At 44.3% G+C, this 27,912-nt stretch overlaps 2 protein-coding genes across 6 annotated transcripts in view; both read right to left on the reverse strand.

The window, feature by feature from the left end:
• Positions 1-182: 182 nt before the first annotated feature.
• oit3 (oncoprotein induced transcript 3) lies at positions 183-11,001 on the reverse strand. Of its 4 annotated transcripts, none has more exons than XM_030442667.1 (9): positions 10,865-11,001; positions 7,565-7,939; positions 7,361-7,471; positions 5,064-5,186; positions 4,823-4,945; positions 3,598-3,758; positions 3,045-3,457; positions 854-953; positions 183-698 (listed from the first exon to the last, which is right to left on the reverse strand). In XM_030442667.1, the coding sequence occupies exons 1-9, from the start codon at positions 10,920-10,922 to the stop codon at positions 540-542; spliced, it is 1,623 nt and encodes a 540-aa protein (XP_030298527.1). In that variant the 5' UTR covers positions 10,923-11,001; the 3' UTR covers positions 183-539. The 4 variants fall into 4 exon arrangements, with proteins under 4 accessions (XP_030298527.1, XP_030298525.1, XP_030298526.1 ...); XM_030442665.1 differs by having other exon boundaries at positions 7,565-7,999; positions 10,865-10,997; XM_030442666.1 differs by having other exon boundaries at positions 7,565-7,999; positions 10,871-10,975.
• A 2,354-nt stretch (positions 11,002-13,355) lies between these two features.
• The window catches only part of mcu (mitochondrial calcium uniporter), a 65,195-nt gene continuing 50,638 nt past the window's right edge, over positions 13,356-27,912 (reverse strand). For both annotated transcript variants that reach the window (XM_030441806.1, XM_030441805.1), the window contains 7 exons: positions 23,452-23,515; positions 20,711-20,881; positions 20,185-20,289; positions 19,847-20,007; positions 18,748-18,951; positions 17,373-17,489; positions 13,356-17,163 (listed from right to left, as the gene is read on the reverse strand). In XM_030441806.1, coding sequence (XP_030297666.1) covers positions 17,083-17,163; positions 17,373-17,489; positions 18,748-18,951; positions 19,847-20,007; positions 20,185-20,289; positions 20,711-20,881; positions 23,452-23,515 — 903 coding nt within the window. In that variant the 3' untranslated portion in view covers positions 13,356-17,082. The remainder of the gene's footprint in view (positions 17,164-17,372; positions 17,490-18,747; positions 18,952-19,846; positions 20,008-20,184; positions 20,290-20,710; positions 20,882-23,451; positions 23,516-27,912) is intronic.

A 27,912-nucleotide genomic window follows, 5' to 3' on the forward strand; every position in this document is an offset into this window, starting at 1 on the left:
ATGCTAGTACTTAGACTAGAGCTGACCTAGACTTAGTATTGGGGCTGTTACTGATATATAATTAAAAAAAATGTATGTAAACAAAACTATGATATCATTATATTGGCCGAAATACACACTTTTTGCAGTCATCCCTAAAATGTGGTCTTTCAAACACAGATACATAATGGCAGCAGGATGAATGACAGTTAACAATAAACTTTATTGAATGAACTTGACATCAGTGCACTGAAATAGTAAACTTAACTGGAAATGTAGTAATTATTATTTACCCCAAACAACTTTTTCTGCATTATAATCTCCACAAATAAGCTCCATATGTGCATATTGAATAACATATAGACAAAACTTATCTTTGATAAGCCAACCTACTGTAGGCCGTAGGCAGTTTCAGCCAAATGATAAATCTGTCGGTCTCTGATATACATGCACTACTTTTACTTGTTAAAGAGTATTCCTACATGGTTGCATTGCTACTTTTACTAAAGTACAGGATCTGAATACGTCTTCCACCTCTGGCACATGGGTTTATTCGAGCATCACGGCTCAGGCAGGATGAAGATGGGGCCTCCGCTCAGTGTGTGCTGCTCCTGAGGTTTGGCGGTCCGAACCTCTCGGCGGACACGCCCTCGACAATGCTGAGCACAGCGGGAGTCTCCTGCACCACACACCAACACGTGGCAGTGGAGGAACACTTGCTGTGAAGAGACAAAGTCGTTTTTAGCAGAGATGGAGTGGTGCATCATCACAGACAAAGCTAATTCTGTAAAGGCAATCCTTGCAGTATAGTGTTACATAGACATAAGCCCACACACACTTGCCAGCTGGCTCCCAGCATGCCCCTCTTACTCACTCGGTTGTCCTTGCCGATGAACTTGAAGACAGGGACCTGGTAGTGCTTAGAGAGCTGGTCCTTCGATGAGTACTGTGTTACAGTTTCATCAGAGATACACCTGAAAAGGAAGCCAAAGGGGGAAAACGGAGTCATGCATGCGTGCAATACCTCAACACAGTACTCAGTGATCCATTTATAGTTCTAACAAGCCTTTTCATCAAGGTTAGCTGCCCCGAAGCCCTGAAACACTGTTGTATGTTTAATAGGAAATTGTCAGAATAGGTAATGGCCCTGCTCTGATGGCATCCCCAGGAAGAAATCTCACTCTGGGTTCAGAGGAGAAATGGTCGGCTAAAAGTGAGTCTTCCCCAGATAATAAGATTCATCTGTGTTTCGACTTTTGTTTTGTTTCCACATAAAGCAAGAGTCTGACATTTCCTTGAAAGAGTGGAGATTTCCTGTCCTTTAACTTTCAAGCAGCTGATGCCAGAGCTGTGTGGAAACACAGCAGCTGGGTCTGATCCTGTTGACATTTATTATACGGTCCATTCATGCTGCGGGACCAAATGCAGGTTAGGTGTATTAATATTAACAAGACAGCGTTCTGCAATTTCCATTGTGTGCATGAACAAGACACTTTAAAGGGTCAGTTCATTCAAACTACAACAAAAGCCCTCTCTTCGTTCTAGTAGTATCTACCCATGCATATACAGTGCCGTGCAATTCTGTTTTCATTTGCCCCGGTTATTTTTGATATCTGTCACTGAGATTTCTGCCACCTCCCCAACACAATGGAGGCGAATGGAATTCCATCTGTGGAGCTCACATCTTGGATAAATGACATTTAAAAAATTTATTGGCCACATATGTCTCCAGAAATGATCCTCACAGACTATTTCGACGTCTGAAATCCAAAGACCTCACTGTCAAAGGTTTTTATTGAAACGTCTTTCTTACAAATAAACAGCGTCTATGAAAACTGATGGCACTCTGTTCTGTGAATAGCTCAGTAACAGAGACAGTGATTCCGGATAAGCACATTGCTGCAGAATGAAACTGTCAGTGCTGTCAGTACCACAAATAACCTTCCAGCCATCACCACTGAACTGGGGTGAAAGAGACAGATATCGTACATACAATCAAATCTTTTTTACATGGCTACAAACCGCTCCAGGTTTGTGACGAAGATGCTGACTGATGATTTGTGTTTCAGTGAATCTGGATTCTGAAGTCTTTGGTGCTGAGTGGTCACTGCTATACCACTCATCTCCCTACCGTCCCGTCTTGTGCCTGGGCTTTTCTGGTGATATCATGTAGAGTATATGTATTTGACACTTCTTGTTTTTGGTCAGCTACAGTGGATGCTTAGTATAATATATAACATTGTAGGTACAACAACATACATTTGTGTGTGTGTGTGTGTGTGTGTGTGTGTGCCTGGCAACTGCAGATGTAAGAGTTATCGAGAACTAGGTACAGTATTGGAAGAAGCATTTAGATCTGCAAAAGACACAATAATGCTCTGTAAAATACTTTGTTACAAGTAATAGTCTTACATCTACTTCAGGGAAGCATTGGGGAAAAAAAAGGTTTTAAAAAGTACTTGTTAGGCAGCCAATTGCAAAGCTTCTGTATCATGTAGAATATTGTTTTCTTCTATGTGTTTGATGGTTTGGTTGGATGGTTGGTTGTCAGCAAGATAAAAACAAAAACTATTGAATGGATTTCCACAAAACTTGTGTGGGGATGGGTCTTAGCCCAGAATAGATACTTTTTTATCTTATTTAGGTTGTTGGTGTCAATGAATGAATAAATGATGCGGATCCAAATTAAAATCTGAATGTAGAGGACTTGTAGTGTGACTTGTTATTTGCGATTGGATTGCTGTTGGGCCTCGGCGGGGGTATGCACTCTACTGAATGCAAGATAATACCTAGAGTACTGCAGTAGAGTAGAAGTATAGAGTGGCTTACACTGTAAATACTCAAGTACAGTCCAAGTACATCTTTATACAACTTTTACTTACAAACTTAGATACGCTCTACAACTGACTTTAGCATTACGGGGCAGCAAAAGCCTATTCGTTTAAAAATGTGATGGATATTCTGTTCTAGCAAGGCGATTTTCTGGTTGGCCTTTTGCATTAGGTGTGCGATCATGCAGCACAAGATATGACATTAAAAATGTTACTTCCACACTAACCACTCACCCGTCTTTTATGAGGTAATACTTGAGCGCCTGGTCAGCTTTGGGCCCTGGCGTAGCAAAGCAGCTGTCCACCAGCGCCGAGAGGCCCTCCACTCTCTCCTTAGGCTCCACACCGAAGAACAGGGAGTCGTGCAGTTGGAGCTGGGGCGGGGTGTGGTACGGCTCTGAGAATTCTGCGTTCTTGAAGAGCTCCAGGGAGAAGGGGAAGACACCCTCACTGTGGCCTGCCAGCTCCAGGGCTGAGCTCCGCGGACTTGCCTGGTATTCATCTGACACCTGATATTCCCTGGGGAACTCACAGGTGACAGGGAGCACTAACTTGCTGGTGCGGACTATCAGGTCCCCGCTGCTGCCTGGGCTGCTCCTAGGAAGGCCTGTCACCAGGTTGGTGCCCACAATCTTGTCATCTGTCACCTGGGGGTCAACAGTCAGTTCCACAACGGTTACACAAGCCACTCTGGAATATAGTGATTCGATAATGAAACATTTCTCCAAGCCCTAACCGTAGCAGCTTAACCCCGCGCACATTCAGTCTAAAAATCTCAACCTCTGACCTCCACCACTGTACCGCAGGTCTTGAGGCTGAAGCTGAGGTTGATGTGTGTGCCATTAGAGACACCTCGACAAGACGAGTTGGACAGGGAAAGCTCCAATCCTCCTACAAGGTCCTTTGGAACTGACACGATAATTAAGCTGGGGTCGCACTGGACTGGCACTGCCGGAAAGAGAGGCAAAGCTATGAGACCCATTTTTTGTGGCACAAATCGTGAAACAGTGCATGGATTCAACAACAAAGCAAGCAAGAATCATCCCACAGCCATGTGATTAGATGGATACATGCCACACAATCTGCTTGTTGGCTAAAATCAGAGAAACCAAGACAATGCGGCACTAGAGAAAGATGTGGGTTGTATTTTTTTTTTTCATTTTTTCACATTTTTAACTAATTCCTGAAAATGTTAGACTAATTAATTGAATCATCATTGAGAAAGTAATCAGCGTAAATGACATGACCATGAAAATAATCACAGCAAATTGTCTATTTGGGGATGTTACCCTGGACCAGGCATTTTAGACTTTGTCCTATCATATTATATAAATAGCAGTTATCAAGTAATCGGAAAAATAATCATCATCAAGCCGTACTAAATATAGCCATTAGTTAGAATGCTGTGCTTTAAAAAGTCACTGAGGTAAATAGTCTGACAGGAGCATATGTTTTCACCAGGACTGTCTCATTACTCAAACTGCAAGTCTGTAGAACAAAGTATTGGCCAGTCTCAGTGATGTGCACAAGGGGGGGCCCAACTGTTGAAAAACGACGGCTAAAGTGCCCTCCTGGGAGCCAAAACTTGTGCTAAAGTGCCCTCTTAGGAGCCAAAAAAGCATGCCAAAGTGCCCTCTTGGTTGGCAAAACACATTAAACTGCCCCCTTGGCTGGTTAAAACATGATAAACTGCCCTCTTGGGAGCCAAAACACGCGCTAAAGTGCCCTCTTGGGAGCCAAAACGCGCACTAAAGGGCCCTTCTTTTCACCCCTGCCCTTCAAAAAGTCTGCGCACGCCACTGGCCAGTCTAGTTATCTACTGATAATGAATAACATGATTGATCAATGGCTGATTAAGGATCCTCCCTTTTGGTCAAATCTCCACTTTCTAGAGCTTCAGTTTGTATTGATGCAAGCATGCATCTCTGTGTCAGCGTGTCTTGCTTTCTGACTTAATTAACTTCAAAATCTTTCAACATCCTGTTCACGCACTAACACACACTGGTACACACCCTCACATGTGTGTTGATCCTCTCCCAGCTTCAGTCCTCTGGGACAGTTGCATTTATAGGTGTCCAGCAGCGAGGAGCAGCCGTGACTGCAGCCGCCATTGTTGACATGGCAGCCTGCCATCTCTGCAAGAGACCACACAGCGAAAAGGAAAAGATGAAGCCCACCCTGTCGTCCCATGGTTTAATTGAATCTTCACAACACTGACTGGATTGTCATATAAAGATCCGAACACAGGTGTACCTCTGCAGTTGTGTCCATCCTTGTCCATCACACGGCCCCGCCCACACTCACACTGCCTGGAGCCCTTGGTGTTCACACACACCTCTGCACAGCCGCCATTGTTCTTCTCACATTCATTCACATCTAAATATAGGACACACACCACACCTGGGTCAGACATTATTATCAGATCAGTCTTGTTTTAATCGACTCCACACCGTGAGATGGGTGGAGTTTATCACCCCAAGGCAGTTCTCTCAGAGCTCTAGAGAGGATGATGATGATGATAAATACACTTTAAAGGACTTTAAAACTGCATTTTTAATACTGAGAGGACTGGTAAAGAAATAATGAGAGCTGGAATAAAAGGAGGGACAAAAATGAGAGTGTGGGGAGAGAGAGTGAGCAAGGATGAAGGAGTCATTTATGAGACAGGGAACGCCAGACTTGGTTGATGGCTGAATAATGAGATAATGGCACTTCTCAGGCTGTCTAGGTTCCCGAGGTTCCCACAGTATGCCTTGTCACCCATCATTAGGTGTACCCTCCAGTGTACCACACACAACCACACATGCGCGCGCACACACACCCACACACTCAAACTTTCACCTTGGGAAGAGTCGTCAAATATAAAAGCCTTCAATCTTCTGCCACTAGCTGCTTCCTTGATCAGGCTTTGCACTCATCCTTCCTATTCTGTGATCCATCTTATCATTGAGAATATGTAAACACATCCTGTTTACGGTTCAGGAGAAGGTCACAGAGACTAGATAGAATGGCTGAAAAAGCAGTCATTGGGCTGCAGTAGATCTACAGTAGTGTACTTTGTGTTTTGAGGTGATTGTGAAGTGTCGTATTTGAGTAAAATATATATACATATATCAACATAGTGAGTCTGCTGTAACACCTGAGCAATGTGGTGATTAAGTGTGTGTAAAATAAATCGCTAGCAAGCCAGCAGAGAAGTTGAAAAGCTGGCAACGATTCGACAACTTTTTGAAACAGTTACCTGAAAGTAATGAATAAATGACTGATATAGATAAACATAAGTGTTTAACAGTAGAAATAGCTAATGTAACACATAAATGGTTCAAATAGTGAGCAGAAGTAACAGATAAACCTTTGACAGTTAGCTTAAAGTAGTAGTTAGCCAAAAGTAATTGATACATGTAAATGGCTAGAGAGAGAGTTAGCTTAAAATAGACTAAACAGTCTGGAGAGATTGCTGAAGGTATCAGCAGTTTGAATTACACCAAAAGTATTGGATAAATATTTAGAATAGCACAGTAAAAGTAAGGGGTAAGTGATTGAAGAGGCACAAATGTTGCCTGGTACAAATGAGCAGCAGCTGAATAGATGATGGGTAGTGAAACTCTGGATGGACGTCAGGCCATATTTCAAAGTAAAACAACATATTTGATCACCCATTCAGCATTTTCCGAATGTTAGCATTTAACCACTTCCTGGCTAACATTACAGTTTGGTTACATCAAGTTTGTTACATTTACAGGATTAAATAAATGTGTGCAAGATGTATGTTGATATTTAGAATTAATTTAGTTATTTCCTACTGTATTGTGGAAATATATCAAACTGTACTATTAATTATGAAGTGGTTGAATGCTAACGTTGCCATTAGCTGTTTGACAAAAAGTTAGTGTTCTAAAAGATGTTTTTACCTTGAAATATAGGCAAAAAATCCTCCAGATTTTCACTTTCATCAATCAGGAAAGGTTGGAATAATAACAACGTGTCAGTTTTCCTACATTTATAGGACTTTTGAATCACTCAGAGCAGGATGTCAAAGCAAAATGTCCACTGTGTGAATATGGTCTATGGTTGGAGCGAATGGAGTGGGAGATGCAGCTGAAAGCTCCACAGAAGGATTGCTGAAAGCTACATGATAAACTACATTTTTATTGTTGGCCTCGTACTCTACAACAGTAAGTTAAATATAATCAAATCTAAGTGGATCGTCAGTCAAAATCCTTTTTCATCAAACTATTGTTTAGAATAAACACTTAGGCTTACCCTCCTTATTATGACAATCAAAAACTTACATAACACAAATGTAATTTTTAAACGGAAATCTCATGATGAATCACTTGATCCCATTATCATATTCCGAAGATCCATTAAGTCAACCAAACATGGATATTTGAGTAGCCTAAAGACAGCTTATCCAGAATTAAGAATGTCAAAACAATGAGTAAACATACTGCAAATCCAGGCTGACTGACTCTCATATTCTCTTCTTTATTACTGTCTGATGCTCAACTTATCTGTCCCCTCTCTTCCTCCCTCTCTGCCTGTCTCACCCAAGCATGTTTGTCCGTCTGGTCCCAGGACAGTTCCAAGTGCACAGCGACAGTCAGACTCAGGACACAGGGGACCTGTGCAGTCCACCTCATCACAGATATCATAGAAATCTGCAACACACACACACAAACGTATAAACACAACAATAGAGAAGAAGTGATAGGACAAACTAACAGATTGACTTTATAGACCAGCTCACTAACGGCCACAATAAACGTGGAAGCAGACTGAGGGTCGGGGCAGGCGGTAGACAAAATATCCTCCACTGCAGGCCTTAACATCCACACTGGCGCTCCACTGACAGCAGTTGTCGTTGAAGCTGGCACAGACAGGCAGGGTGACGATGCCGTCTTGGGGCTGAGGGTGGCTGCCGTTGAGCCAGATGGGAGCGTGGGTGCCACAGAGATTCTCAGGGATGCAGAAGGTGGGCATGGCGTCTCCAGCCATGCCAGTGAAGCGGTACCATTCTCCAGACACGTGGCTGTCACACAGGGGCACGCCAGATGTCCGGTTGACGTGAAAGTCCGTGTTCCTCCACGGTTCATTCAGGCTGATGTAGGCAGAGCAGGGGTCCAGGGCTGAGGCACAGATGAACAAGAAGATGAGCCGGAGAAGCAGTCTGTATAGATGTATAGAGTCTAAAAAGAGTAATATGGCTCCGGTTATCTCAGAACTAGTTATTACTTCTCAGTATACAACTGTAGGCCACATTCAAAATACATGATAGGGTTACCAAACACATTGCCTTGACAAAAGTTAAAGGATAAGTTCACCCAAAAATGTAAATTCAACTATAAACTACACACCCAAATGCTTCCTGGATCTTAAAGTGGCATAACAGAGCAGCAGTATGAAGTAGAAGGTGACTTGGGGTCTGGACTGGCTATTTTACTTATGATACCGTGAGCATATGCTGCAATGAATGGAAGACTTTTTCCTCTATAGGAGTATCATACTGTGGTATTGCTATTTTTACTGATCAGATTTGCCCATAATACTCCATCATTATGAAAAGGTCAGTTCACCCAATTATGAAAAGAGACTTCATCTTCTCACTCTATTCCTGCACAGCCACGCAGATAGGTTTTCTTTCATCACTCCGGGGTTTTGAAATCTCTGCCTCCACATCGGTATAACAGAGGTTTCTGGTGCTCTCGGAGATTAAAAATACCATTGAAAAAGTAAATTAAAATCCCCACAATGACCCCGATGTGAGACTGATCAGGGACCATTCTCGCATGTCTCCTGACCTCACTACATTGGGGCTTGAAAAGCAGACGTTTCTAAGACCACATACCTGCACAGTGGCGTCCCTTCAGCATTGCTGTTAATTCAAGTTGATGACATGGCTTCGGCTTTTAGTTTAGGCGTTTCATGTTGTGTTTTGTGCTCTTATACTCGTGTCCCATGATCTGTTTTATACTTCCCGTGTTTGTCTTTTCCAACCGGTTTCGATTCCCCTAATTAGTTTATCCCGTCCCTCTCTCGTGTATTTAAGACTCTGTTTTTCCATCAACCTTTGTCACTTTCTCTGTGTTTTTTCTACATCCGTCCCCAATCCTGTGTACACTCCTCTTCATTTTGCTCTTGGAGTCTTGCTTTTTGTTGGCTGCTTTGTCATCGTCTGCCTTTTTTTTCAAAAAACATTTTTTAATAAAACTTGTTTTTGTTATTTCCAGGTGCCTGCTTGGAGTTTTGCACTTTTCCTAACACAATTAGTTACATCGGGAAAGGTTCCAGTTTCTGCTCAGTTAATTGACAAGCACTATATCTCTCACCCCCTCCACGTACTGTACATCTACACTGGCCACTTGAGTAAACTTGTTACAATGAAGCAAACCTTTTGACAAGATAAACTGCAACACGGAGTCGATTTCAATTGAACTAAAAGCCAACAAGCCATCCACCAGGAACCCTTTATCCGCCAAGTTCTGTCAGCGGTGACTCTTTTCACTACAGCCAGCTCTGCAGAATCAGGAGAACAACTGAACGGGCGGAGCAAACAAAGTGCAGCAAAACAATCAATAGTCTCTCCCTCACTTCATGCCCTCTCAACGGTGTAATTAAGAGATAAATGTAAAACAAAAGGAAAAGAAGAAGACGTGAGGGATGGCGGGGTTGGTCGAAGCTGGCACTGGTGTTAATCACTGACAATCAGCAGGGATGAAGACACAGCAGGAGGCCGATCAAACCGACAGTAAAGCATCTTCAATGACAGGCCGGAGCCAGGACACATGACAGCTGACAACGACCACCATAACACTTTACTGGGGCAGTAACCACCAATATAACCAAACTCCAGGCTTTCCATTTAGTCGGATTGCTCTGCATAAAAATCTCCACTTTTATGCTTTCCCGGATCGTGAGCGAAAAGTGCTCTCTGCTTGACGCACAAGGTCACGTCTGCTCTCACAAGTAAACACATAAACATGTACTCCAAAGAAAAATAAACTGACTGCACTCTGGTTCCCGTAAGCTTTGAAAAAATACTTGTGTGGACTTATATCTTAATCATAAATGGTGTCACCACGCACATAATTTCCCCCCTCCGGCCACTAGTCCATCTTGTCTCTACCTGCTGCTCCGATAACAGCAGCCCGGATCCACTGACAGCATAAACAACCAGTTTTGGAGACGTACGACTCACCAGCTGTGTTCCAGCAGAGAAGAGGCAAAGGACATCGCTGACTCATGCGGGTGTATGGTAATGGGAGCGTTAAATCTTACAGATGGGGCTTGAATAACTTAATATGGCCATTAAGGGAATGTGGAGCTGCGCCTGACCAGTCAGACTCCAGCCACTTCATCTGGACGGATGAAGATGAGAAGCCACAATAAACAGTGTCCAATCTCATGGTTATTTCATAATATGTAGTTTATGTTAAAAGATAAAGCTGGCCATAGTCCATATTTGCCTAAGGTGTAGAGATCATTCGGGGGGAGGGGGGACCTATTAAAAACACATCCATGAGCCACACTGTTTCACTGGATGACAAGTTCCATCATTTAAATAGAAACACAATTTGCAGTTTATTGTGAAGCAATCACACATACAACAACCTGCTGCTGAAAAAAACACAGTATAGCCACAAATGTGTGTTAATCCACCACTTAAAATAGAAATGCACCAGTTACCCTGGTTTGAGGAACATGTGCTGAAAGTTACAGTGCCCAGCTGTTTTGGGAAATTACTATGCCTTTTAAAAAAAAATAAGAAAGAAAGAAAGGATATTTGTTTTTAAGATTTACATCTTCAGTAAAAATAGACTAAGGCTAAGTACAACAAATAGATCAGGGAAGTCAGAAATGATTAGAATATGGATTCAGATGTAGTTGGTTTTGGTCTTGTTGACAGTGAGATAAAAACTGAATACTCTTTAATTTATAGTTTAAACGAGTTATAAAGACACATCCCACACAAAGTCTCTGCTGTAAAATACCTAGAAAATGTGTTAATTTAAAAAGATCATTCTGGGGAAAAACACACAAAATGTTACACTCACCCACACCTGCAATCGCAAGAACCTCCTGCAGCAGACTGACAATCACCCAAAAAATCATGATGTTGATCTCCGTGTTGGATAAATGATAGCTAGAGCTCAGGCCAGATTTTAAATGAGTGTGTAACTCTTCTGGTTCGCCCGTAGGGTAAGCCTGTCTTTAATAGTCGCCTCTTATCTGAAACATTGTCGTGTCCTCACCTTGACCCCTTAACCCTCGGCTCCCCAAGTCCAGTGACAGGACCATCCTCCTATTGTTTCAGACTGGACAGTCTTCACACTCTCCATCCTCTCACACACAACCTTAATGGAGACCTGTTTTTTGTTTTTGTCATTTCCTTCAGTGTTTTATATAGGTTCTTGTGCACATAAAAGGCCTCTTTAGTTCTGTGACTTTTAACATGACTTCTGGCTGTATTCACAGTAGAAGTGCCTTGGAGCTGAAAACACGACAGAGCCGACTGAAGACATGGTGAGCAGTGCTGTCCCAGGCGTGTATGAGCTGCCCAATCAGAGCTGACTGGGTGTTCTGGAGGAGGGACCTTAAAGAGACAGGAGCTAAAACAGAGCATTTCAGACAGAGGGTGAATACAGAGCTGCAGCACTGGACAGTATAAGAAGACTGTTTTTTTGAGAATTAAAGCATATAAAACTGTTCAAGCAGTTTATAAAATTATAAACCCTGAAAATGAGGATAATATGTATCCTTCCCCAAACATCATTATTTTGTTGCCATCACACTGTGGAAAAGTGTGATTTTGTCTTTCGATAATGTCACAGGTATTTTCTTCTTCATCCTACCTGATTTAGCGGGCGTGTAAAAACGAGCGATGATCTAATCTGCAGCAGTAATAAACCCATCTGATTAATCTGTCATGCTGAAGCAGCTTTAACTTGGGGGCGACGGCGAGGTTTGCTCACTCAGGATTTACAGCAGCCCCTTAACTGAGGACACGCCGTGCCAGGAGAGTGAATATGTTCTCATCTAGCTCATTACCTGACCACCAGTACAAGCCAGAAAATGTCCAAAGCTGGGCTCCTTCCATTTAGAAACCGCTCTGACTAACCTGACGCTTGCAGTTTTTGTTTCTTATATGTAATTAAATGAATGGAGACATTAATCCAGGGGGCTGTTAGGAGAAATGAGCTGGAACATGCCGCTCTACTTTGGTGATTGCTCCTGGAAATAAGAACCTGTTAAGCCTCCTGGAGGAATGTCTCTATGGCACAAGAGGATTCAACCAATAGGACAGTTGTACAGTGTACATGGTCTTATATCTTTCGGGAGAAGTTTGGATTCTTAATGCTTTTATTGGTGTGAAATGTGCTGCAGCATCAGGTTAAAATATTCTGGCTGGTTTAAAGGGTGAATCCATCCATTTCACACATTATAGTGTGTTTTAAAGGTCTTGGGGAATATTACTGCAAATGTGGAAAAAAAAGAAGTATAAAGCCTTTTGTGGCTCAAGAGAAGCGGCGCTGAATCTGATGACTGCCTCCAGTGATGGCACCCAGTGGCTAAATTGCATTGTGGGTAATGCGGGGCCAGCACTGGACTCCTTTTAACACTGTTAATAGACACAAAAACAAGTCAGAATCGCTCAGAATTTCCTTTTTCCAATACTTTGGCTTGTGACCGAAAACCTGCAAAACAGTTACTTTGTTTCGTGCTAATTAGCAAATGTTGCCAACACTCTAAACTAAGATGGTGGATATTGTAAACATGTCCCCTGCTAAAAATCAGCATGTTAGCTCGCTTTCTTTGAGCACAATAGCTGACGTTTAGCAATAAGCTCAGACAATGCTCAGCCTCACAGAACTGCCAGCATACCAGTCAGTTGTGTGTGTGTGTGTGTGTGTGTGTGTGTGTGTGTGTGTGTGTGTGTGTGTGTGTGTTAATTTTGCCTAATAAATTATTTCAATTATTATTTCTCAGGATTAAACTCTGGAAGCCCATTTCTGCCAGTCAAAGAAGTCAGAATTATGAAATAAAAAGTCAAAATGATCAACAAATATAACATATTTTGACTTTGTATCTCATAATTATGACTCATCATGGTTTTTTCTTATGTTTTTATAATAGATTTTTTCTTGAACTGGCATAAATGGTCTTCCTTATCTAACTGAGATTTAAGGTGCTGTTGCTCCACTATGTCTTTAAATGACATGTAGTTGTTTGCTGCGACACTAATGTTAAAAACAATTCACATATTAAACCTTCAAGAAAAAATGTAAGCCCTTTTTGCATTGCCTTTATACTTAAATACAGTTTCACCTCCATTAGAACCATGTGCTGCTTCATGTCGTATACAACACATTTTATCCACACAGGTCTATCTCTTAGGATGTCCTGCACAGGAAGAGCTGGGGGCCAAGGGGAGCCGGAGGAGGCGGTCAAGACCTTGAAAGGCTGCTTCTTGTAAATTTCTGTAATATGTCCATTAATCATCTTTCACAGGGAACAACAAAAACAAACCTCCACTGGACCACCGGCTCCAAAAACTGGATAAGGATTTTATTGATAATTGAATTACATATCTCTTTTATACATATTTCATAAATGATACAGGATTTTACATTTTCTTTTTTGCCAACATTACAGCATCATATGTCAACAGAAGAAAAAAAGACAAGAGAAACTGAACAAAACAAGAGGTCAGAATGGAGAACAAGTTCATTTCAATCCTATATACTGCATCACTCTTTAGGCATTTTGAAACGTAGTTTATTGTAAATGCACAAAAACAAGGTATTCCAAATAGAACACACATTCAAAAACATAGAAGAATAATGTGACTTTGGAGGAAAAAATGCTGAAGGTGGATGGGAATGGGGTGTTTCCCCGATATGCTAACAGAGTGCAGCCTGACACTTTACCTTTGGACTCGTATCCAGGATGTTAGAAGCTGAGGTCAAGAGGTCTCCTCCTTATATAGGTGCACCGAGGATGGAGGGTGTCTTTCCATTCACTGGGGTAGTAAAGCTGAGGGAGGGGTCGATGGAGTAAATAAGGTGTAGATGGGATGGGTTGGCTGAGATTTCAAGTCGGATTTGGCAGGGCAGATTCTTAAAGACGCAGCCCTGTCCACTGCCCCTTTATAGCTAGGAATCTCTACAAACAACGTTCTTTAAATTATCTTTGCAGTTTTTTTTTTTTCTGATAAATTCATCTTTTTTTTTTATTTTCACATAATTTCTCATGTAAACATACATTCATGCAACACCCTCTTTATAATAAAGTTTCCCTATATTTGATATATTTTTGTTTTTAGAAAGCAAAACGAAGGAAAAGGAACGAAGGGAAAAAAAAAAAGGCGCTGAACGGTGTATGGCGTGATAAAGAGGAGGAGGTGATGATGGAGAGGAGTGTGGAAACAGCGGAGGGGAGGACTGGACTGCAGACAGAGGCTTCGACTCTCTCACCTCCCACGGTACATCTCCAAGGAAACACCGTCGTCACTTTGTGTGTGCGGTGTGTGTGGGTGTGTGTGTGTGTGTGTGTGTGTGTGTGTGTGTCATGATGTGTTTAAAGCCGATGTCTGCTATGAAGTGGAGTGTGGGCAGAATTGATTTTTATCATTTTTATTTTATTTTTTTCACCTTTTATTGACGAGGCGGTGATTAGGGGCAAAGGAGTGATGAATATGGTGATCTGAACTTTGCCCCCTGGCGCACTCGCACTCGTCAACAAACGCAAGTGCTCACCGACACGCAGCGACGCTTTGATTTCCACTAGCGAACATTCAAAATGTCAACCCTCCTGGATATGAAGGTGGCATCTCAGTAAGAAACCAACGGTCTCAGTGATCTTAACGCTGCTGTTCATCAAATTGCTACATTGACCAATACCATCATCAATCATCCAAAAGGCACCATTTCCCTTGGCGAACAAAACACACACACACACACACACACACACTGTAGTAGATTAGACCAAATCCTGCCTTGAGATCTGCATGGCTAACTTTTGATTGAACCTAAAATCATGCATTTTAATAGAAAATCTGCAGTAGAACACAAGGATCTCTTCAGCAGGATTCAGACAACTGTCCACACAAGCAGGAGATGACCAATGTGCAGGGGGCGTCGGGTTGTTTTCAGGTGATCGACAGCAGCTCAGAGTGAGAAACAAACAATTTTTTTTTTTTTTGGGAGGCGTGGAGTTGGGGGACCGGAGAGAAGGCGCCACCAATCCTCACCCTGAACAAAGAACTAAAAGTGAACAAAAGGCTGAATTCAGTGACGATCCCAAACAAAACGGACAACTCATGACAAAACATATGGCTTCTACAACCTTCGGAGGGGGAGGAGGGAAGATGAGACTTCAGCTAGATGTGGCAAAGAAAAGTGTCCAATTTAAGTACAAAAATTGCAATAATGCTCCTACACATTCACAATTTTTTTTTTTTTTCTACTGAGGGCATACCACAGCATGCAGTCTACCCTGCCTTGCCATCGCGGGAGCAGGGGGGCATTACAGCAACAGTGGGAGGAGAAAACTCTGAAAAAAGCCCCTGTGAATCACGGCGTTTCTTCTTGTTTTTTGGAGGTGCAGCCTTTTCGTTATTTTCGAGGGGAGAATTCTAAAAAATTTCAGATGTCGAAATGCACGTCACATGCAGCGAAGCTAAAAGGCCGGGGTCACTGAAAAACTCCGGAAACGGTCATTATCCACCTCCGACAGTACTTTCAGATTTATCAGATTGATTGAGCCATTACATGCCTGTGGGTTTGATCGCTCAACATTTCGAGCCCCTTCATTATCTTAAGCATTTCCGCAGCAATCTGTATTCATGAGGTGATTATAGAGGTCAAGCATGGCATTGTCCCCACCGATATTCTCTGTTGCTCAAAAACAATCAATTCCAATCAAATTAAAGCATTTTTTTTTTTCGCCCTGATTCGGCTTCCCCCATCAACCCCCCCCCATCCCCTTTGGTTGGCCATGCACAGGAGCCTCACGTCCAAGGTGGTGAGTGCACACAGTGATAACGCTCTCTGTGTGTGAAGTGTGCGTCGGGTTCCTTTAATTTCGAGAGATCTTCAGCGGGTGTAATGAAATTGATGTTCGTACAAGAGTTCCTCCCCCCACTGAAAAGAAACTAGCCTCTGGTCATCTGTTTATTTGATTGTATACATATATATATTTATATTCTTTGTCATAACAAATATACTATGGCTTTCAAAATAAAAAGTGCCAAAATATTTTTTTTGGAATAAAAGAACACACAGTGATGTTGTTGTCGGTAGTACTCTCAGACTTGCGCAGACAGACCGGGCCGCTACAGGACATCAACAGGAAGAGGAAGCGAGGCGTCGTCGTCGTCATCGTCGTCGTGCCTGCATCCTGCGAGTCCAGACAGGCTCCTGACGAAGGTCACGCGGTGAGGGGACAGCTGTCCGTCACCTGGAGAAGGCGTGGCCCAGGGAGGGAGAGGCAGCAGAGTTCAGCCGCAGGAAGACCCCCTTGAAGGTCCCTCCTGATGATGCGGCTGCAGTCCGGACTTCCTTGTAAACTTTAACATGTGGGATGGAGACTCTCCCTGGAGCCTGCCCCCCAAACCAAGAGGAGATGTGTGTGTGTTGACAGTTTGACTGCTAGAGGAAGCAGGACTACACTGCTGGAGTGGCCAGGGTCAGGTGTCCCAGTGCGCCCTGAGAGTCCCACAAACACACACACTCAACAGTGACTGCCCCCTCTGCGTGTCCTCTGTTCTGGAGTGTCTCGAGGGGTGATAATTCCTGTTTGCCCCCAGGAGTTCCTTGCAGGCTTATTCCCTCCAGGAGACTTGAGGCGTATCCATAGCGCCCAGTGTCATCCCATCGTCGTCATCATCATTATCATCATCATCATCATTGTCCTTTTCATCATCCTCGCCATCCTTTTCGGCTGTGAGAGTCTTTTCAGTTCCCGGTATTCTCACCATCCTTCTCCGTCTTTCTTTTTTTTTTAGCGGGTTTTACTTGCAATTCCAACTGGAGTTTTCAGTCAAGAAAGTAAAAAGAAAAGAAGAAAAAGAAAAAAAGGAAAAAAAAAAAAAAGGAGAAAAAACTAACTCCCACTGCCAAGAAAGGGATGGGACTATTGGGTGTGGGAGGGATGGGGGAGGGAATAGTTTGGGGTGGGAGGGTGAGAGGGAGAAGGGTGGTTGGACGGCTGGAGGGAAGAGAGGAAGAGGGGGTTTTGCAGGAGCTGAGAGAGGAGGGAGTCGCTCTTCCCATCAATTCTTACTGGCGGTGAGCTGCTGAACCGGGAGCTGGAGCTGGAGTGGGTCCCGGAGACGCTTCAGATCCAACTCCACCTGGAAAGAGTGTGGGGGGGGGGGGGGGATTAGGAGAGAGAGTAAAAAAAAATATGAGAGGCAAGCGGTCGGGGAAATAGGATGAAAGCAGGTCTACGTACAGCCGTTACAAATCCAAGTATTGAACTGTAAAGCGTGCGGCTCCCCAGCGTGTCTGCTGTGCTCGTTTTACATCACAAAACACCCGAGCGTTCGCCGAGCAACTGTACCTCAGCGATATCATCCTTCAGCTTGTTGTACTTCTCAATGTCGAAGCGTGTCCTTTTCACCCCCTTGTGGAAGAACAGCAGATACTGTCTGTCTCTAGCGTCGGGGTAAACGTATTCCTGCAGGTTATGGAAAGAGACAGACGGAGCACTTTGTAAGAGGAGCCAGTTTATCAGATACCCTCCACGTTCTGCCTTCGAAGTCCTTCGGCCAAATCACACTAGCGAGAAATCAAACTTCAGATGGACTCCATGTCCTTGGAGTTAAAACCTGGTGGTAACTTATAAATAATTGACTCGAGTCTGTAGGGCAGCGGTGTCACAAGTTCAGCCTTTTAAATAGCTAAAAGCATTACAATTTAGTGCAGATGGAGCTGCAAATCCAGGGGAAAGGAGTCTACTGTAATGTTCTATAGACTTTCTGTATAATGCTGAAAAGAATCAATGATGTTATACACGCAGCCAAAGCTGGCAAAGAGTGTGTCCTACAAAACTGGAAATCAGAACGTTGTCCTGCAGTCACCTGAAAAGATCTTGTTTAGTGTGAAATACGGGGCTGTTTCCTGGCCTTACTACCGCCATGAAACCTCCCTGACAAGTAAGTTAGCATAAAACCTATCCATTGTCTCCTTAACGTTGCAGTGAATTCTTGATTTACATACACTGGGACTTTATACCTTAACTTGATTGTATTTCATTTTTTAGGTGTGAGTAAGGGAGAATTTTCTACCATACCAAGGCTGTGGGCGGGAGGTGGTGAGGGTCTTTGTATTCTCGGTCTCTCTTTCTCTTGTGTATTCGGTAATGGGAAATTTATATTTTGCAATAAACAATAATAAAAAAATTCAAAAATAAAAATTACATTGTTCGGCACAAAGGATCACCAAAGCGCTGAATCATCTAATCGTTTGGTCCAATGAAATGTCACCTAAATCACCTAAATCAATCAATTTCCAGACCTGCGCCCTTTATCATCATATGTAAATTGTAAATCTAAAGTTTGCAGTATTCCTTTATACCCACTGCAATAGATGTATATTGTCACTTTTGTTACATTTACCAGCTGTTTATTTACCTTGCATTTAAAAATGTCATGTTTTTGATCAGGATTATTGAATGCTGAGTTAGATGCCAGGAGACAACACATAGGAACAACAGGATCATTTCATATCAAATATTTAAGAATTTTTGGTATATGTGTGATCATGTAGCCGAAATACCAGATAATGAATATCAAGCAAGGAATAAATTACAAGAATACTCCTAACCATAAAAATACAGTTGAAATGAAGCACTTTTCAGACCTTCAAGACTCAGTGCAGACTCTGAGCAACATAATTTCATGTTTGTGTATTTGATATGTTTGGTTGTGTCTTACCTGGCGTGTGAGCAAATAGTAGGCGTATACGCCCATGGCTGTGCCGTAAGTGATAAAGTAGGTGACGGGCTCCATGATATCCCAGGAGTACTCCCACCAGGTGAGCCTGGCCAGGATGCCAAACTGGGTGGCCATGTACGCCATGCCGCCCCACATCGCCAAGGTGGTGCGTCGCTCCGCCTTCTTACTCAGCTCCTCCCTCACCTACACAGAAGAAAGCGGACAGTCAGCAAATGCCTAGTGAGGAAGTAGTGCACAAGTATTCCGGCAGAGAGCATCTGTAACAACTCTTTTAAACTCCAATTTGTATCCAGATTAGGTGCAATTAGTATGAGATTAACTGTTGCCTTGTCTGATCATTTGTTGTGATCTCAGATGATTTCTTTACTGAGATAACAAATCCATGGTTTCACCAAGTACCAAAATTAAAAGTCCTGACTCGAGTAACTGAGTACATTCATGCATTACATTCAGTACTGTAATATGTACACATTTGAGGTACTTGTAAAGCCATTATATACAACTTTACAACTCTAATCCACAAGATCTTAGAGACAAATATTGTACTTTTTGCTCTGTAACATTTGTCTGACAGCTTTAATCACTAGTCACTTTTCAGATTACACTGTCCAATCAAACACTTCATAGCTCATAATCTTTGTGATTTTGAATTAGATTGTTTGTTCTGATAAACTGACTGATGACATGTTTGGGTTGACTAAATTCTCCTACTTCTTGAGCCAAACAAACAATTAAAAAAAAAAAAAACGCTCTTGGATCAGCTGCTGTGCTCACAGGCCGTTTTTCTGAGCTTATTAAAAGTTTACTTCAGAGATACGTGATTCTCGCAGGGCGGTGACGCTACAAACAGACTATGATGCATAGTTCATCATTCACAAGATAAAACAACTTCACTCAGTCATTTTTACTGGCCGATTGAAACAAGGCCTGGTATCACAAACTAATTATCTTTCAACACTCAAGGTCACATTCTGTAAAATTTTCCCGTTCAACTCTTGATGGTGAGGTAAAAACCTTGGGCTTGGGTTTGTGTGTCTGGCAGTGAACGCCAGCATCAATATGTAAAGTCAAGCAAGACCTTCTCCAGGGGGCGGAGTTGAGAGTTGAGGTCCTCCAGCCGTCCGATCAGCTCGCGTTCTTTGCCGAGTTGGTGCTCCTCGATGCGCAGGGTGGTGTAGAGCTGCTGCACCAGGAACTTGACGTCATTCAGCCTCTCTGCCTCCTCGTGGGGCAGCAGCTCTGAAGCGCAAACACGCAGACAAAAAAAAAACGCAAACAAACAGACAAAGCCAGGCTTTAATACCAGTCACCCGTTGGCAATAAAAACCACCTGTTCCTCTTATTGGTGGGGAACCGCAAGGATATTACTGAGAGCAAACAGCACAGACTCGCTGCCTCCTCTCTGCCCGTCCTCACCTCTCCTCGGTGGCCTCACGAGGTGTGTGGTGTCGTTAATGACGAGCTTGAAGTCATCCAGCAGCAGGATGTCTATGCCTGTGGAGGAGGCGACCCTGGCTCCATCTGGAGAGGGAGACAAATTGGAGGGGAGGGCGGTCAGAGCGATCGGTAGCCACTTCAAACACCCTTGACACCCCTTCACAATCAGGCATGTTGCCGTCTGATTTTCATGAGAGGTAAAAAAAAAAAAAAAAAAAAAAAAAGCAGATGCACTTACACACTCAGAGCAAGATTACAAGTGCCAGTTGTTCCAGCATAATGAACACTCTGTGCAGAGAGAGGGCTGAAAAAAATCATTTCACGGTGCATGCAGTGGTATTATATTCGGATGCAAAGCCGCAGCTACGGGAACACTTAATGGCATCAAAACGCGAGAACACTTGAAAGCATGCGAGGACCTGCATATGTGTAACCTGCCGGGCTACATGGACACATCGGTGGTGCTGATGCGTGTGTGCAGTGCTCTCGTGCTTGTGAAACGCACCCGTGGAGTAGATGGCTACCCGGTCAATGCCTCTGTCCTCTGCCTGGAGCTGTTGCAGGAAGACTCCCACGCAGTCGCTGAGAGGCTTGAGGGTGAACTGACAGCGCTCTCGCCTGGACGGCAAACTGACTGAGATCACCGGCAGCCCGTTCTGATACACCACTATCACCTCTGCGAGGGGGGGGAGAGAGAGAGAGAGACGACAGGCAGACATACATCACACAGGCTGAAAAATGTAAAAATGACACCCCAAGGTCTTCACTGAACCGCGGAAATGAGCTTTCGCGCACTCTGCTCCCTCTTGAATCAATCTAATAAGGAGCGGTAAACTGCTTGTTTGGTTGAGCAGCAGTTACCCGGGGCGTCTTCTGGATCACCAGCTTCTGAACTCTCTACAGCAAAGCGAATAACTTACTCAGGCTGAAATATCAGCCGTCCGTCAGGAACTTTAATGCCTCTAACTTGACTATAACACAAACTTACCAGACAGTGTCTACAAAAAAAAGAAAAACACCTGACATCTGACATCCTGAGGGCGTTACGCTAACTTGAAGCTCACTTTTTATTAGAAAATGGAGCATTACTTTTGACTGACAACACAGAGGAGTGCAGTTTGAGACCCAGCAGGGGGCAGTACAGCAGCAGCTCCACCTGTTGATGGAGGTCTTGTGGCCAAGAACCCTCAAATTTGATTCAATTTGGAGGATGCACAGATTTCCATGACTGATCTACAAATGGTGCTACATGTGTGACTATAGCACATTTGCGCATTGCGACATCGATGCTAAGACAATATACTGTTCAGCTCTGCTTCGCTCGAAGTGCTTGACTATAAAGTAAATTGATCTCCGCACTGATGGAAACCTTCGTGGTGCATCAATAGGATTTGGTGAGCAAAATAGTTCACTGGGAACAACGCCTTTAACTTATGATCATTTAAATCAGGGCTGTACAATGAATCTAAATATTCTTGAAATGGCGAGAAGGCCAAATTGTAGAAGCTGCAATTCATTTGATAATTAGGGTAAAATGTGTGACAAACAGCATTATAATGAAGGAGTTGTAATGTAGTGCTGCAGAGACGCACATCTTTTTTAACTCCAGATGTAAGAAAACACATTTGATTGCTATAGACCCCAACAAATGTCAAATCACTGTGATTCCAATTGATTTTTCAGAGATAATGAAAATTGAATCTCACTAACCAACCGTAATATTCATCAAGATAATAGCAATATACTACTTTAAAACTATGTTGTGCAGCCTTCATTTAAAGGATCTCACTGCTGTAACCACCTGTAACATATCTCCAAGAAGGCAAGCTGAAACAGCTTCTTGTTCAAGAAGCGTTCGTAATCCCCCACTCGGATTCTGATTGTGCTCCTCCACTTTTAACCTGTATTCAACACATGAATAAATCTCATTTGAGAGGAAAACAGGCTCACCCATGCAGGCACAAAAATACGCTGTTTTCCCAAGAATAAGCACTCTCCGACTCCACTGTCAGCTCCTGAAGATCGATACAGTAAAATATTGGAGAGCTTTCACTCACAGAGACGTGCTGTTTTTTTCGTTGATGCCAACTATTGATATCTCTTATTCCCACAGAAAGGCTAAAAGACCTCTAAATGATGCACGTATGCTGGGACTGACAATCAACAAAGACCTTGCGGTTCACGTCGAAATTTCTTCATTCCCTGCAAGGTTTTCTTTCATAGCAGCAGCGAATAAGAAAATGAAGGAATCGGTGCACCTTGGACTAACGCACACACTCCAGGACTATTTTGCAGTTCATGTTGATTTAGTTGGTGTGTCTCTGCATTTTATAAAGTGCTACTAAAAGAACTGCCACTTCTGTCCCAAACAGCTAAGCCCTGTTCTGCTCAGTGTGACACTCTGTTTTTCTTGCATACTAATAACGGCTCTGTAACCGGGCTCTGTTGGTCCGTCACCATACTCTGCTTATAATGAGCCCGCACAGCTTACGCTATTATCATGCTGAGTGGCCTCTGGTGACTGAGCCATGAATCAACGCAGAGGGCTGCGAGCCCACAGCAGAGGTGATCCGAGCTGCCTTGTTGCTGCACCCAACAACCTGTGCCTCCTGCTCAGGACCACTGCAGTGAATCAGCAGATCTCTGCTTGGGCTCGCACCAAGAAGTGAGGGCTGGCGCAGGCTGCGCCGGCCCGCCTGGGCTCGGTTTCAAGAGCGACTCGACTGCGTTCGAGGACGCAGAGGTGCAGTTATTTTATTTCACACCCACTTCTTCGTTATGTTGATAATGGGAAACCTTGCCCCGGGTGTGTGAGCAGTTCTCCCCCTTGCACCTGTTCCCTTTGTCCTCCGCAGTCCTGTCATGACAGGATCGTGTGCCTATCTCTGCTCCAACCCCACAGCTTTTAATGCCCACTTTAAAATCAAATCAGCATGTTCTGCAATGCTGCTGACTCCCTCCCCCCCCCCATCCCCCATTCACGCTCTCCAGCTCTCCCGCCTCCCGCACAGACGAGCAGATGCTACCCCGAGACAGATTCCATATTAATGACTACTGGCTGTTAACTCCAAATGAGCCTCCGCTGTCTGATCAATGCACAATTTCTTCGGGGGCTGAGCTCATTTGTCTTGGATGAGGAGCAGAGGCGGGATCTGTGCTTTTTTTCTTTAGAAAGGGGGAAACCCCCTGATACAGCCCATATGGTCTTAAATATAGTGAATGAAGTGAGAGGAGGTGAGGACTTACCATCTGAAGCAGCGGAGGTACACAACAGTCTCTGGCCGTGCCATGAGGGGGCGCCCCTCCAAACCTGCAGACAGGAAGAGAAAAGGGCAACAACAGGGGTTATTATGGTGTGACCCTCAGCTGATCCATTCCATCTATTTCTCTATCAGTCCATGTGCCAGACCAACTTGAGTATCATGTTACAAAATGGCTTCCCCTGTTCCAGTTTCTCGCAATGTTCCCATACGCAGACTAGAGCCACACCCAAGAGACGCACGTTAACAGACCCAAGTGCAGCTTCCCGGTCATGGAAATATTCTGCAAGCGGGATGACACATAGAAACACACGCTCACAGCCTCTCACATCTGAAACACGCCAGTTACCAGGAACAGCCACCACGACTTAAAGGGAAACACCACAGTGGGAGACACAGAGAGAAGGCAGCCAGATGCCAAGCCTGAATAACAACAATGTGGTCGAGCACGAATTCTCCACTTGTGTCACAGGGCTGGAGCGAGAGAGGGAGGAGGGGTGGAAGATGAACCGAGCGGCAGAGCTTGGGGAAACCCTTGTGTGGTTTTATTTATTTTTTCCTGCTAACTGTGTGCTGTTCATAAGAAGGAGTGTCCATATGCGCCGCATTTGTTTCGAATTACAGAGCTCGTCACGTTTTCTGGAGAGCAGCGATCGAGCCTTTTAAAGGCATGAGACGGGCTGTCAGATCTCCTCACACTTACACAATGAGATCGGGGGGGGGGGGGGGGGGGGGGGGTGAGGATGAGACACTGGAAATCAAGCAAGAGAGAACGCCAGGGGGCAAAAAACACACAGATTTTAAAGTTTTAGTTATGTGCACACGCACAAAGAAGATCTGCCTCCACCGCACCACAAACAAGGCTCTGCTTCTCTGCCGCCTGCGTCCTTGTATTTACCAACCCGTGCACGGAGTCGAGCAGTTTCTGCTCATTAATGTGCCCACAGAAAATGTGCATGTGTGCATTGTCCTGAATCCCACACACGCTCATTAACACTTCAATTTCTGGAGGCACACTGTGTCAAACGGGGCTGACTGCGTGACGCTCAGCATCCGGCGGGCCTCAGCACTGATTCACCCTCTCTGCGTACGACTGCTGCGATATCAGATTTACGATGTGCACGCAATCTCTGACCCTCACTGAGCCGAACCGCAGCATCACTCACAACTCCTCCTTTATGACTCCACACTGGCAGTCCTGGAGTGAAGAGATATCTCAGAGGAGAGTAGGTGTATACGTGCGTGTGCACTTATGTGTACATAAATGCATACGCACAGCAAACAGATGCTTTCTGGATCTGGAGCACCGACCTTAAAGCGAGCACTGTAGATACCCGTCTACCTATAGTGGTGCTTGAAGAAGACAGCGTTTCTAATGTCAGCTCTACGCTGTTGCTTAACAACAGCACAGATAGACTGGCTGACTCTGTGATATAGGCATGAACAAAGGAAGTGGAGATAATTTTTTTTCTACTGTACGTCTTGCAGACAGCCACTGATGTGTGACACAGGCAGCCAACTTTAAGATTTTCTAAATTGTTTCAGTCAGCTTTGCGGTAACTCTCAGCTGTTTGAACTTTACTGCCACAGTCTTGGCCTTACCCAGTTAAATGTCAAATATTTACTGGCATGACAACCAACGAAATACCCCTTGTGTCACTCTCCCCTACCTTGACAGATAGAAATGCAAAAGGCCGTCTCTAGAACCAAACATAATTCCGAATACTACTATATCCCCTTAATCCTACGGACTGAACCTTTAAATCAAACGCTGCAAAACTGATAATATATTTTGTGACAGGACCGGGGCCGGCAGTGACGCTTCCTGTAATCCCTGCATTAACTCGACAAACACAGCGGCCTGTCTCTCGATTAACTGTCCCCGCCTGTCAATCAGCGAGCGTGATTGCCAATCACAAACTCTGCGGTCTTCTGATGCGGCTCCCAGACCGTCAACCCAAACAAGTCAGGCCACTGCGAGTGCAGCAGTGACAGCTTGGAGGGAAGAACTGTTTATATTACGGATGCGAGTTTTAAGCCATTTCTTTAGTTGATAGTCAGCTGCCTTATCAATCGATTATTGGTTTATCATTAATGATATGTGTTGTGTTTCTGCCTTGTTATACGTCTGATAGCAGAATCAGAGCAGGTGCCATTAGGAGTTAAAAGAACAGATCAAGTAAACACCAAGTTAGATGAATGATAAACTAAACACCATAAATAAAGACCTCATTTTAATTGCAGAGCTCCCGTCTTTCACTATTAGACAGCAGGCTCAACCAAATCCAGTCCACACTGAGGCTACTAGATGGCTAAAATGTACAATCACACATTTGTCAGACTGCCTTTTTGTTTCTGTCCGATACATTTTTAATTGGTTACAACCTGAAATAAAACTGATTTATTCATCAATAACATCCAGTATAGACAAGCACAGGCGATAACTGTGGCTCAGAATGACATTAATTAGCGATAGAGTGCTAACCAGTCTGCTGCCAGCTGTGGATTTGTTATGTATAAAAAAAGAGACGACGTCCTCACCGTGCGTGCACTGCAACACTGACTACCCACCACTCAGAGCCTCAGCGAGGGTCCACAGCTGGGGGGCCCTGCTGACTCATCAGTATTCTGCTAGTCTTTATTCTGCACTTCCTGAAAACTCAACTTTGTCTTCTATTTTTCGACATCTGCAAATGAGCGGGAGCAGCGACGAACACGTTACAGACAAGATTTATGGAACTGCTCCCACTACAGCAGTGATGCAGGACCTGCACTGTGAGCCCTACTGTAAACTGAGCGCCACCACAAGGTTGTGTGTGTGTGTGTGTGTGTGTGTGTGTGTGTGTGTGTGTCTACTCATCAGGACTGTAAAACTTTTTTTTTTTTTTTTTTGACACCATCTGGCCAAAGATGACTGAACACTGCGGTAACTCCGCGGTGTGTGTGTGTGTGTGTGTGTGTGTGTGTGTGTGTGTGTGTGTGTGTGTGTGTGTATGTGTGTGTATGTGTGTGTGTGTCCTGAATGAGAATACTGATTACTGTCCCGTGGTACCGAGAGGAGCCCAAACAGTGATTAGGCTGCTGATCAGATGACATGCTGAGGACGGCGTTTTGGCTGGTCTGGAATAACTGCACAGTCTGCAGAGAGCCATCCAGCCTGCTGCTTGGCTCATTCATTAACTTCGCCTGCTCGAGGCCAGGAGGAAAGATTTCACAGCGATAAAACCACAACATCACCAGCGCCCGGCCCACGCACCTCGCCACAGAGCGGTATCACACACATATGCAAATATAGCTCTGGTGTGTGTGTGTGTGTGTGTGTGTGTGTGTGGCTCCATCTGTGGAGTGACATGTACGTGAGAGTGTACCTCTGTGTCTCTGCAGATGTCATGTGTGTATGTGTGTGTGTGTGTGTGTGTCCTAACGTCTGTTCGGCAGCCTGTTTGTCAGCGGTAGTTGCAGAGCGGCTGAGCGAAGACCACCAACACCCCCCAGCCCACCCTCGCAAGTCCACTCCTCTCCTCTCCCTCGGCGCACACAGCCACTGAAACGCTGCCTGAAATATTTAACAGCGTAGCAGCAGTCAATAGCACGGCAACCTTGGAATCGATGTCAGGGAGGGAGAGGACGAAGAAAGAAAACGGGCATGGCGGACGGCGGGGGAAGACGGGCAGATGAGATGGAGGAGGGGACAAGGCGTGGGGAGGAGGAGGAGAAAGAATGCCAGGATAAATGGAGGAGCAGCAGGGGAGCGATAGAGATAAATGAAGGCTGGAGTAAAACGGCGTGAGTCACGAGTGCGTTTGCATTTCTACACCATGTGCTGCATATACTGTACCCTGCAGCATACGAGCCCTCCCCGCTAAAACGTGACTGTTGTAGGATGTGTGTGTGTGTGTGTGTGTGTGTGTGTGTGTGAGTAGTGGGGATGGTGGCTGGAAAGAGCGCGAGAGAGAGAAAGAGAGATGAAGGGAAACAGGGGAAGGCAGAGGGAGGGGGATTAAAAGAGAAAGCCGGGAGTGTGAGGCAAAGCAGAGGGAGGGAAGAGAGGAGCAGTCAAGGATGGAGGGAGGTTGGAGAGAGGAGGGGCGGGGGGACTGCTGATCACTGCAGTAAAGGAATCCCTCGTCTAGAAAGGGGGGTTGCCCCTCAACTTCGCCCTCCCTTGCTCCCTCCCTCCATCTCCGTCTTACTCGCGCTGAATCCCGATGTGCTGGTTTTTGATCTCCTCTCAGTTCTCATCTGCACTGCGCTTTAACTTCCGCTGCATTTCATCAGACCACGTGTGCATTTTCCTTCAATTAAAAGAAAAAAAAAAAAAACCTCCCACCCCCCAATTTGGAATCCCGCTTTCAGTGGGGTAAATGCGCAGTAAGCGGGGACCTGATGGATTACACAGTGTGTTCTGTGGGAGATGAAAATGAATTTGATACACTAAGGAGAACGT

This window comes from Sparus aurata, chromosome 15 (genome assembly GCF_900880675.1).
Source record: "Sparus aurata chromosome 15, fSpaAur1.1, whole genome shotgun sequence".
Lineage (NCBI taxonomy): Eukaryota > Metazoa > Chordata > Actinopteri > Spariformes > Sparidae > Sparus > Sparus aurata.

Coding starts and splice junctions, on each gene's coding strand:
- oit3 (XM_030442665.1), bottom strand. CDS start 10,922: ATGATTTTTTGGGTGATTGTCAGTCTGCTGCAGGAGGTTCTTGCGATT. Junction 7,472..7,564: donor CTTCCACGTTTATTGTGGCC/GTTAGTGAGCTG, acceptor TGTGTGTTGCAG/ATTTCTATGATATCTGTGAT. Junction 4,946..5,063: donor GGATGGACACAACTGCAGAG/GTACACCTGTGT, acceptor GGTCTCTTGCAG/AGATGGCAGGCTGCCATGTC.